General features: G+C 20.2%; 4 protein-coding genes across 4 annotated transcripts in view; 3 read left to right on the forward strand and 1 right to left on the reverse strand. All coding sequences in view use genetic code 6, as the record gives it.

The window, feature by feature from the left end:
* The window catches only part of TTHERM_000095648 (hypothetical protein), a gene marked incomplete at both ends in the record, with an annotated part of 1,457 nt that extends 1,155 nt beyond the window's left edge, over positions 1-302 (forward strand). Inside the window, 2 exons of the mRNA XM_012796591.1 lie at positions 1-23; positions 256-302. The exon at positions 1-23 is cut by the window's left edge and continues 114 nt beyond it. Coding sequence (XP_012652045.1) covers positions 1-23; positions 256-302 — 70 coding nt within the window. The remainder of the gene's footprint in view (positions 24-255) is intronic.
* A 907-nt stretch (positions 303-1,209) lies between these two features.
* Positions 1,210-4,473, forward strand: TTHERM_000095649 (transmembrane protein, putative; the record flags this gene model as incomplete). The annotated part of the gene is made up of 15 exons (XM_012796592.1): positions 1,210-1,509; positions 1,593-1,757; positions 1,820-2,029; positions 2,076-2,219; positions 2,405-2,689; positions 2,738-2,829; positions 2,888-2,929; positions 3,106-3,144; positions 3,205-3,294; positions 3,357-3,398; positions 3,462-3,509; positions 3,707-3,811; positions 3,870-3,920; positions 3,975-4,103; positions 4,416-4,473. 15 exons carry the CDS (start codon positions 1,210-1,212, stop codon positions 4,471-4,473), a joined length of 1,800 nt encoding a protein of 599 aa, XP_012652046.1.
* Positions 4,474-4,857: 384 nt separating this feature from the next.
* On the forward strand, positions 4,858-6,690 carry TTHERM_00095650 (hypothetical protein; the record flags this gene model as incomplete). Its single annotated transcript, XM_001012114.3, has 3 exons — positions 4,858-4,924; positions 4,973-6,558; positions 6,613-6,690. The coding sequence occupies 3 exons, from the start codon at positions 4,858-4,860 to the stop codon at positions 6,688-6,690; spliced, it is 1,731 nt and encodes a 576-aa protein (XP_001012114.3).
* A 1,183-nt stretch (positions 6,691-7,873) lies between these two features.
* Positions 7,874-8,713, reverse strand: TTHERM_00096650 (hypothetical protein; the record flags this gene model as incomplete). The annotated part of the gene is made up of 2 exons (XM_001012115.2): positions 7,874-8,200; positions 8,222-8,713. The coding sequence occupies 2 exons, from the start codon at positions 8,711-8,713 to the stop codon at positions 8,012-8,014; spliced, it is 681 nt and encodes a 226-aa protein (XP_001012115.2). The 3' UTR covers positions 7,874-8,011.
* Between the last annotated feature and the right edge of the window lie 3,868 nt (positions 8,714-12,581).

A 12,581-nucleotide genomic window follows, 5' to 3' on the forward strand; every position in this document is an offset into this window, starting at 1 on the left:
TGTTGAAAAAATTATAAAAGAAAGTTTCTATACTAAAACTAAATAAAAAATAATTGAGTTAATTAAATAATTTAATTATTGCTAATTCATAAACCAAATTATTGTAAAATGGCATAAGAAAAATTTATTTCTTTCTTAGTAGAAACTATATGAGTTAGCTAAGAAAGAAATTAATTATATGTATTTAAATTGATTTTTAATACTAAAATAAATTGCATTTCAGCTAGTCACTTATAATTTATTAAAATATATTAGAATCAACTACTTTAAATTCTTTAATATTTGTGTTCAATTTAAAATGAAATTTATGTTTTAGTTTTATCTATTTTTTTGTTTTTTCTTATTTTTGCAAAAAATATTTAGCTTAACTAAATTTAACTTTTTTACAATTTGGCTAATTAAATAAATTTTAAATTTATCTCATATTATTAAAGACAAAAAAAAAATTGAAAACTTTATATAAAACTCAACCTCTAATAAATTTAAATGCTTTATTTTTTTTTAATTAATTAATTATTTAAATTAATTAAGGAATTTGAATTATAAAAAATATTTGAAATAAAGGTTATTAATTTTATAAAGTATTTTTCCATTTATTTAAATTAATACCCCTTTTACTTACTTTTTTAGAAGCTTAACTTAATATCTAAAGCTAAAAATTCAAAATTTCAGTGTTACTGAAAATGGCTATTAAAGAAAATTAAAGCTCTTATATTAATCAAATAAGTTAAAAAAAACTCTCAATATCAAACAAAAATATACTTTTTCTAATAAACAAATAAGTATAGAATTCGATTTTCAAAATAATTTGCCAAGAGACTTAAGTAAATTTAAAAACATTTGGAAAAAGAAACAAATAATAAATAATGAAAAATTAAAAAAAATCAAAGTGAAAATAAAGTTGTGAGCTTAACTTTTTTCTTTATTTTATTAATTAAAACAAACTAAAATATCAAAGAATTTCAATTATTATTGGTATTTGTTACAAAACTTTATTATATATTGTAAGATATCAGATTATTTAGTAGCATAAAATTATTAATTCAAACTATTTATCTTTTAGATTCACTAATTGGAACATTTATTTTTGAAAGAAGAATAATAAAAAATAAATAATAAGGAAGCAAGTAAATAAAAATAAATAAATAGCTTTATCAAGATATATAAATAGATACTATCAAATAACTAACTAATATTAGAAAGTAAATAATGAAAATTAAATATTTTATATTACTAATCTGTAATATCACTCTATGCTATGCTGCGTTACCTATCAATGTTGTCAGCTATGGTTTTAAATTACTGTAAGTTTAAAATTTTGTTAGATTTTAAAAAGATAATCATGTTAATTTGAATAACTTAAAGGAAGATCAAAGCATTATTTACCTTGACTCTGATTAAAATCAATGGGTATATAGTAGATTAAATTAAAACGGTGATATTATTCTTTCAATTAAGCTCAAAGGTTTTATGGGAAAATCTAGTTTAAATGACGAATATATGATTGAAGTAATTTAATTGTAGCTTCTACATTTCAAAATATAAATTTAATTTATTGATTGATACATATATTCCTAAAATATAAAAAATAGCCAGATAAATCTAATCACCGCTATCTCTATATATTTAGTTATTTTTAAGGGCAATATCAATAAATAGATTACGAATTATTATTATAAACTCAAAATAATTAAGAATTCGATTGTAAGAATGATATTAAATCATATGGAGATAGAAATACAAGATACTTAAAAAGAGTATTCATTTTTAGTTGATTGCTTTTTAAAATATATATTTCTTTTTTATTATTTAAATTTAGGATTCATTATATCTGAAAGGAGGCAATTTAAAAATAAGCTAAATAAGTAAAATGTTCTCTCCTGAAGATTAACTAACTCAATAAGTTATTAGGTTTTAGAAAACTCCATATTACTTCTATTATTAAGAGTCTACTAGTCAAATAAATTATTTTTTTTGGAAAGGCAGCAAGTATCAAATAAATACTTATACAAGATATCTGGTTGTTGATGTAATTAATATTAAAATAAGTTTAATCAAAATTAATTAATTTTTAGTATGAAAATGATATAGTTTTAACTGATGCCAGAATATTAGGAAAATTTAGTTTTGAAAAGGATGTTATTGAATTTAAATAATAAATATAGTTAAAAAATGGTTTAGATAAAATAGCCCTCACTGAAATATATACAGTTAATCAGGTAATTTTTAATGATTTTTCTCTTTAAAATAAATTAAAAAAAGTAAAATTAACAAAATTTAAAAAACTTATATCATCATTTTTTTCCATCTTCTTTTAAAGATGGATAAAATTTTTTATTGATAAAACAAAGGTAGTCAAAATTATTAAAATTTATATTTATCTTTAATAAATAAATAAAAATAGGTTAAATTGATTGGAATTAATGATGATTCTCTAAAATTTTATGATCTAAACACTTTTCAATAAGTTAGCTTAAGTAGTAATAGTGATCAAATTGGATAAATTGATTATTTTAATGAATTATTTTTACATAAAAATTTAATTTTTGTCAAAACTGATGTGTATAAAATGAGTTATGACCAAGCAAGCAACGAAGTTATCTTAAAAAAATTAAAATCTCTTAATAAAAAATTAAATCTGACATAAAAAACAGCAGATGATGCAATATGGGCAACACCATTTACATAAGTAATTTTTTACAATAAAAATTCGATTTTAAAAAATATATTATTTAAGGGATAAACAAAAATGTTGTAAGTTGATGGCTAAAATCAAATAATTTCTATGGAAAGAATCATATGTTAGGATGGATAATTTTTGACACCAAAGTAATTTTTAATAGTTTATTTATTGTATTATAACATATACATTTAATTTTAAAAATAGTTCAGATTGCCTATAATGTAAAACAGATGAAGTATTTCAGATGTAAATTTTCAATACAGTATTTTGATTCCAAGTATCCTATTTCTTAAATTTTTAACTAAAAGTATCTAATTATTTTAAAATATAAATGAATAAGGATACTTGTCATTAAAATACTGTATGTATCTAAAAAATTATTAATAAAATTAATTAATTAAATTATTATCATAAATTAAAAGTGATAAATGTGTCAGCTGTCCTCAAGGTTCAAAAAAATTGTAAAATATTTTATTTCAGGAATTTATTAATAAATTTGATTTTTATAAACTTATAATTAGAAATATAACTGATAATATTTGTATTCCTTGTGATTAGCCCACTGCCTAAAAATCTTGTGAATGCCAAAATTACAATTACTAAAATTCTTCGTAACAAAAATTAGTTTCATTACTTTCAAACAAATAACATAAAAAAACAAAAATTTTAATAGTCAAAAATGCATCCAATGCTAGTCTGGTTAATAATTTAATAAGTAAATAATTATTATAAATCAAGATTCCTTTAAGTTTACTTTTTTATTTATTAATTTATTAAGGACTAAAGACTCTTGCGATTAAATATGTGATGATGGAAGTTTTTTTAAGTAAAAAATTAAATTATGTAAAATTAATGAAATAGAAGCTATCTATTTATAAAATTTCATGATTTAAAAATAATTAAATGTTATTTCAAATAAAAATTTTATTATATTTTGTTATTAAAATTAAATTAATTATTACTTTTTTTGAATTATTTTTAGATTAATAAATTGATTTTATTAATTAATTTATATATTATTAGTGGCTCAACTTGCTAAAAATGTACAAAAAATTGTATTAAGTGTTCGAATGATAAAACTTGTGATTAATGTGATGAAACAAATGGATATTTTTTAGATGCTAATAAGTTAAAAATTAAATTTTATCATTAATTTATCTTAATTATTATTTATTTTATTAATTAGATAAAATTGCTTTAAGTGTGATCAGAATCTTAATTAAATTTTAAATAATCAGTAAAATAATTTTATTTTTTATTGAAAATTATTTGATATTCTTTATGTTAATAGGAAAAATGGATGTGATTGTTAAAAAGGTTATTTTTTAGACACTGATTCTTAATGCAAAAAGTGTAAAAAAGGGTGTGATGATTGTGATAAAAACAAATGTAATTAATGTGTTGCTGGATATTATAAAATGTATAAAATTATTTGAATTCTATCCCAAGCAAAAAATACTACACTATCACTTCAGTCACACCACTCATCATTTTTTTAAATTTTTATATTTTTTTTGGGGAGTATTAAGTGAGTTTTTGTTCTTATTTTACTAACTATATCTATTATAAAAATATTCATAAGATGAATTTATATATTAATCCTTTATTTTTATATTTGTTTTTTCATTTACTCATCTAAATTAAATTATCTAATAAAATATTTAGTTATGTATTTCAAAAAAAATTTAATATATTTTATGTCTTCTATTAATATTATTTATTCTTAAACTAGCATTTCTGCTTTATTATAGCTTAACCTTGACCCTCTTTCTAAAATGATCAAACAATGATTGTACAAAATAGATCCTTTGAGAATTTTTACTAGATAAAAATATACATAAATAAATACATACATTTAAGAATGAAAGGATAAATCAGGAAAAAAATTAGAAATTTTTTCTATTATAAAATTAATTATTCATAATTATTTTAGTAAAAATTCATATTTTAAAAATTATTTTTTATAAATTTAAATAACACTCGAAAAATATAAATTACTTTAGGTATCCATAAATTATTACAATTTATTTATTTATTATTCTTATTTGAATAAATAACAGTTCATCACTTTTCTTTTTTGAGATAAAATTGAACAAAATACATATCAAAAACTTCTACTAATAAAAAGATTACTATCTAATATTTTAATAAGACTAAATAGACTTTAAGAATCTATGGGCATTTTAAGTTTTGACATTTTCTCATCTACATTTTAATTCAACTTATTCTAATAGTAAAAAGGTAAAAAAACTTTATTAGGTGCATTATTATCATTGTTAGTAATAATAGCATTTTTATGCTACTTAATTTATCTACTGTATTAGTATTATGATAATTAAATTTAACCTACATTTAGATCATAAAATTTTGTTTAGGATTTTACTAGTGTTGAATTGAGCAATGATCTATTTGCATATTAATATAGATTCAATTTAACTCAGAATTTAGATGATATTTAGGAATAGCAAAACTTAACTTACCTGGTTTTTGTGCCTTATTTTTAGTACACAAATTATACTGAAAATGAATTTATTTACATTAATCCTATTAAATGCTAAAACCCTTTGCTTGATGGATTCAATTGTTTGGATTTTTCTTTGATTTAAAACTATAGCCTTATTAAAACATAAGGCAATAAAATTTGGTCATCAATTTATCTCACTATTTACACTTGTTAAGATGCTATCATACAATTTGATCTGCAATTAAATTGTGCTAATGAATAAGAAATTTATAAAATGATTAATGATGGTAGTAACATATTGTAAATAAAACTATTAAGTAAATAATACAATATAGCTTCGAAATAAATTTAAGTTAATTATAGAAATTCTTTTACCTCTCTTAATTAAAATGAATTTATGCTGACTGATTTTAAACTTTAAATGCAATAAACTTCAATTAAATAAGGATCAATTTTTCAAGAAGAAACAAAATTTTAATCTCCTATTTCGTATTCTCAAATAATCTAAAATTTTAGTAGAAAAGACTAAATCAACTTAAATAATAATCCTGCATTACTTGAATTGGTTATTGAAATGGATGAAGCAGTTTAATTTTTTTTTATTTAGTTTCCAACCTTTCCAGAAATTTTGGCTGTTTGCAACAGCACTTTAGCTCTTATGATGTGTGTAGGAATTTTAGGCAGATATGCTTCATCTCAATTGATAAAATAAGAATTTTTACTACTCTTCTTATAAAATTTGTATCAAGAAACATATTTAAAGCTATTGAGCAACGAATTTAATAGTGAAAGCAAGAAATAAATTGAATCGTAATCTTAAATAGAGTAATAAAAAGAAAAATAAACTCCTTTTTAAGTAGACCAACCATCAAAAGTGCCATAATTTTAAAGTAAATTAAAATAATATTTAGACCAAAACAACTTTTCTTACATTTAGCAATAATCAGAAAGCAGAGTGTTTAATTTTAGAAATGAGTAAAAAAACAATATTTAAAATAAATCTGGTTTTAACTTTTAAAATATGATAAGTGCTGTCTCTTAAAAAGATAAATCAGAATCAGAAGGATATAATAAGTCTTTTTTATCTTCGAATTGTCAAAGTTTTAATTAGCTAGAAAACAAAAAACCAATAAATTAGAATAGAGGCATAAAACAACAATAAAATGAATATTAAAGTTAAAAGCAGCAAATACCAAGTTCTTCAAATATTGAAATACCTTAAAATATTTAATTGCTTTGTAAACAATCAGCATTAACTAAAGACTATGAAAAAAAATAATAGACTACAGATTTGTAAACATATTAAGATCCTTGTAATGCAAAAATATTTGATGAAAATTAAAAGTTAAAAGTTTTAATGGACAGAAATTCAGCTTAAAGGACGCTCTTTTCTTTGCAATAAATGAAGTAAGTAATTAATATATTATTAATAACATATCTTAAATATTAAACTTTGAAAAAAAAGCCCATGTAAAAAATAAAAATACCTTAAATTACAAGGAGTGAGTTTGCCACTATTTAAAAATTTAGAAAACGAGGTTGAAAAAAGCTTGAATATTTACAATTTTTATAAAGAAGTAATTTTTTTAAAGAAAGCAGTTATGATGCTTTTAAGTAAAGATCAGTATGCTGCAATAAACTTCATAGGGTATTCTGAAGAATTTTGTAAATAGTTTATGAGTGAAGATAATCAAAATATTGATCTTAAAAGTAAATTAGATATACTTATTATTATTAATTTTATTCAGTTATCTAAAGTCAAATTTTAGGATAAAAAGGTAATCTGAGTTACTTTGAAGAATAATGCTTGATTTCTAATAATCATATTGAATAATTTAATTAAGCAAATTACTTTTTTAAACGATCTAAGGAGAAATCTATTTTAAGTAAAATAGATAAAAGAATACTAAATTCATTAAATTTATACCATCCTAATTAGTGAATGAATTCATATACATTAAATATTTAAATAATTTAGCTATATTTTAATTGTTATTAAATACCAAATTTTATTAAATAGAATTTGTATTTTTTTATGATCATTAAAAAATTTTTCGAAAAAGATTGATAAAAAAAACATAAGCATCATTAAAATTAATTTTGATTTTAATTTAAAAGAGATAATTAAAAAATTTATATTTCTAATTTTAATTAAATTATAATTTTGCTTTCTTTTTTAAAATAAATAACTAACTCTTGATTTATTTTTTTTTTAAATATTGATTTACCGTAGAATACCCACCCGTTAAGTCGCAAATATAAAAGCCTGAATTTTTCTTATTTTGTCTATCACATTTAAGATATCAGAAATTCCTAATTTAATTTCTGAGGACTAGCTAGACATCTGATTATGGTAGATATATTTTCAGCTTTTTTAAATAATTCTGATGAGAATATTTTATTAAAATAAAAAATCAAATAGATTTTATTTGATTAATGAAATGTTTACAATTGCTCAGCTAACTAGCTGGTTTATAAAATTAATGAAGAAAACAATAAGTTTGATTTAATTATAGTTTGCTTATTAACCATATTTTATAGGATTTCTGATTGACTTTCAACACAAGCAAGCAATTGTATTTATAAATAAATATTAGGCTTGCTTGAAAAAGGTTATTAACCAATAAAAATTAAAATAAATAAATAACTAACTAAAGTTTAATAATTTTTATGAATTTTTAATTAATGTATGAATAATAGAGCAAATAATATATAATAATTAGTTTAAAGCTTCTAAATTAAATATTAACTAAGATTATTCAAAATTAATTACAGCAAAATATATATTTTTACAAATAAGTTTAAAATATTTCATTAACATTCGACAAAATAATTTATTTGCTTTTAATAATCTTTAATACTTTTCAGAAAGCTAATAAGATAGCAGTAAAAGCCAAAGCAAATTATATAATTTTACCAGAAGAAGGAGCATCATTAGTGTTATCCTTATTTTCAGCCTTTGCTTCTTTATTTTCTTCCTTCTTTTCTCCTTCAGCCTTCTTCTCATCTTCAGCCTTCTTTTCATCTTCAGCCTTCTTCTTATCATCTTCAGCCTTCTTCTTATCATCTTCAGCCTTCTTTTCATCTTCAGCCTTCTTCTTATCATCTTCAGCCTTCTTTTCATCTTCAGCCTTCTTCTTATCATCTTCAGCCTTCTTTTCATCTTCAGCCTTCTTCTTATCATCTTCAGCCTTCTTCTTATCATCTTCAGCCTTCTTTTCATCTTCAGCCTTCTTCTTATCATCTTCAGCCTTCTTCTTATCATCTTCAGCCTTCTTTTCATCTTCAGCCTTCTTCTTATCATCTTCAGCCTTCTTCTTATCATCTTCAGCCTTCTTCTTATCATCGTCAGCCTTCTTTTCTTCATCGGTCTTTTCACCAGTTGCACCAGTTTCAGGAGCTTTAGGTTCTTTTGCTTCATCACCTTTAGGTTCTTTTGCTTCATCACCTTTAGGTTCTTTAACTTCAACAGCAGTTTTATCGTCAGTAGGTTTGGCGTCTCCTTCAGCAAAAGCAGTGGCCAAAAGGAGGGCAGCAATAAAGAGTACAAATAATTTCTTATTCATTTCTGTTAGATTTGATTAGATTAGGTTGGTTTATTTTTTTTTATTTTATGATTTAATTATAATAATTTATAGATTAATTATGAGTATTTAAAGAGAAGGAATGAGATGTGAAATTTTAATAATAAATTAACTAAAGTAAGAACAAAGTGATTTTAATAGTTCTATAAAAGCTTATGCATTAATTTATTAAATTTTATAATTAATTTTGACTGTATTTGAAAATCGAGAAAAATTTATTTGTATAAAATATTATGATTTAAAATAGAAGAAAGACAAATAAGACTCCTTAATATAAATTTAGAAAAAGTTTAAATAAAAGTAATTGAAACATTTTGAGTAAAAGTAAACTTTCTAAATATTTGTTATAAGGATAAATTTACTTGATGAATTAATAGCAATAGAAAGTTAACATTTTTATTAGTTTATGTATACAAATATTTGATAATTTGATTAGCTTATTTATTAATTTTTAGTGTAAGTTAAAAACAATCGATAATAGTTAAAACATCCTTTTTAAATTGTAATAGTAAGTATTTTTAGTAATATTTTGTGAAAAAATAAAAACAATATTTGTTTATTCAGTCTTTTATTAAAATTAGTAATTCAAACTTAAATTTTGTTTCTATACCATTTATTTTAGGTAACATAAAGTAACTTAATAAGGTTTGATATTTGAAATGCAAGCAGAATTTAGCATTTTTAAGTAATAAATTTTTTGTAAACATTAAAAAATAAGATAATGTAAAGCAAATTAAATTGAAATTTTTGATTTGCTAAATGAAGGTTATAGAACTAAATTTAACTTAAATCCGCATTAATTAAATTAAATAATCACAAAAATAGATATTAATAAGTGCTCAAATAAGTTTTCTAAAGTGTCTATAACAATTAATTTAATTTTATCTTAATTTAAAACTTTATTCTTTATTTTATTGAAGTATTTAGACTTTTCCATTTAGTTATTATAATACGATTTTACTAAGTATCCCTTACGGCAATAAAAATACGTAGGTAGATACAAAAATGTTAAATTATAATAGTTAATTTTATACCATAACAATAAATAGTATGAATAAATGTATTTGTTTCCTTAATATTAAATTCAAACTATTGGTAACTATTTTCTAATTAATATTCTGATGCAGTATGAAGCATTTAGTTTTTGAAAATCTATAAAGTAGAACCTATTCAGAAAAAGACAAAAAGCTCACTACTAATTAACTAAGATTTTTTTACAAACAGTGAGTAAATTAAAAACTATCTATTTAAAAATAATTTACTATTAAATTATTACCTGTTTACAAAATAATATCCCAGACAATCACAAACAAACAAATAAAATGAAATATTATTATTGCATTAACTTTTTCAAATATTTTTTGGTTACTTTTTATCAAAATTTAATTTAAGAAAAAAACGAATGTAATGAACTCTAAATAATTTATTTCATGCTCAACATTCTCAATTAATTAATTTTTGACTTAAAAAATAATGTAAATAAATATTTAAAATTATTTAATACAATATTGAATGTGAGAAAATTAAGGAAATTTGTTAAAAATTTAATGAAAATTAAGTAAAATTTTACTCAATCAATAACTAACTAATTTAAATTTAGTAAATAAATTAAATTCTCCTTTTAACTTTTGGAAATTAATTAATATTAGTCGCTCTTTAATTAACTAAAATCAAATAAAAATGTATTAATTTCAAGAATGAAATAATTTTTTCATTACTATGAGAGTTTGTTTGAAAACAATGTTAAAATTTTTAAAAATAAATTGAGCACGCTGTATAAATTGTAATAATACCATTTATTTAGATAATTTATCATAAGTTATTAGAACTATGTTGGCGGAGACATGATAAATTTTATTAGATATTACCTAATATTAACAATATTGATTAAAAGATAAAAATGCATACTTTTCTTTTCATCTTTTCTGAGAGCCAATATATTTAAAAAATGTAGATATTTATTAGAAAAAAGAAAGTACTAGTTAATAATACTAAATATGACAAATATAAAAATAAAAATAAAAGAATTTTATCAATAAAATTGGCTGAATATGAAAATACTTTTATACTAAATATTTATATTAAGTAAATAGAGTACACTAACATTTTTTTGTATTTTTAAATGAGCAAAGGATTCATCCAAATTTCATTTTTATATTTATTTACTTCTTAGTTTTTTTCTTGTAAAATTGTAAAAGAAAGAATTAATTTGGTAGGAATTATATAATTTATATTAATATTTATAATCGTATTATTTTTGAATTCAAAGAGATTAATTTTATTTAGAATAAGAAAAAAAGTAGACAGACAGTTCAAAAATATTTTGTATTTTCTAATTATCGCTTTCAAAAGGAAAAAAATTAAGTAGAACTGATGCTTGTCAGTTTCTACCAATTTACTTTACTTGAAAATATAAGACCATAGAATTAATTAATTTTTAATAGTACTATTTATTTGTATAATCAAAGCTATAAATAGCGCTATCAAATCACAACTAAATTTTCTTAAAGAATTTTAGAATTAAATCTTATTTCAATAATATTTATTGCTTTCAAAAAAAATAATTTCTGAATAAAATATATTTTGCATTTTATTTATAATTTATCATAAATATTCTGGCAAATAATTATTTCTATAAACTTTGTAAAAATACATTTTAAAGAAAATATGTAAAAGAAACAAAATACTTAAAACAATTAGCATAACCATAATAAATATTTTGGGTAATATTAAATAAAATATTTAGTAAAATCTTTAAAGTTAGAGAAGTTATTAATTCATATTTGATATCATGCATAGATAAATATTATTTTAGATATTAATTTTAGCAAAAATTTAAAAAATTTAAACAAAAAAAGTACAATAATGATGATGATGATAATATGTATGCATTCAGCATAGTAACCTACAAAAAATGTTGATTTCAACCATTTTTTTAATAATTTTTTTGTTTCTTAGTTTCGAAAAAATTTAATAAGAAATAAATAAATATTTCAAAAGTACTTCAATTTTATCTTATAAAACATTCAAAAATTTTAGAGTATAATTTTAAATATGCTAGAAAATAAAATATTTCATAGATCTTTGAATTCAGCCATTTAAAGTTAAAAAAAATTATTTTCAAATTAGATGAAAGGTAGATAATTAATTAAATGCATTTAAATTTAATTTAATAACTCTAATATTTAAAAATAAATAGCAATTTTTCATTCATTCTAAGAGTTCAGAAAATTTATAAATCCTAAAAATATTGAAAACAGACTCAATAAAAGAAAGAAAAATGTTGCTGATATATTAAAATAAATAAGATGTTTTATTTTTTACATTTATTGATAAATTTTTCTTTGAATCTACACAAACAGATTCTAAATAATTATTATTTATCTTTTTGTGACGCTTATTAATTTATAAATCATCATTCATTATTACTATTTTTGCAGCGCACTTAACAAATCCACTTAAGACGCCTTGGTATAAAAGAAATGAAGTATATTTTTATGCTGAATCGAATATTCACTTGCTTAACTAAGGTTTATATTAGAAAGAATTAAGAGAATAATCATAGTACAAAGAAAGTTTTCATGCTTTTATTTAATTATTCGTTATTGTTTCTTGTAGATTTAATTATTTTGATCTAGTTACTACTATTAAAATTCTTTAATTCAAAATAAATTTATGAATAATTCGTTTAAATAATAATAATTGTATAAAATTTAATCTATTTTTATTGAATTATATCATTTAAATAAGTATAAAATAAAAAATATAAAACAAACAGGCAGACAGACAGACATACTAATCTACTAATAAGAAAATTTCTTTATATAATTAACCATTCATTATGTGAAGG

The sequence above is a fragment of the Tetrahymena thermophila genome, assembly GCF_000189635.1.
Source record: "Tetrahymena thermophila SB210 genomic scaffold scf_8254716, whole genome shotgun sequence".
In the NCBI taxonomy this organism is placed as follows: Eukaryota; Ciliophora; class Oligohymenophorea; order Hymenostomatida; family Tetrahymenidae; genus Tetrahymena; species Tetrahymena thermophila.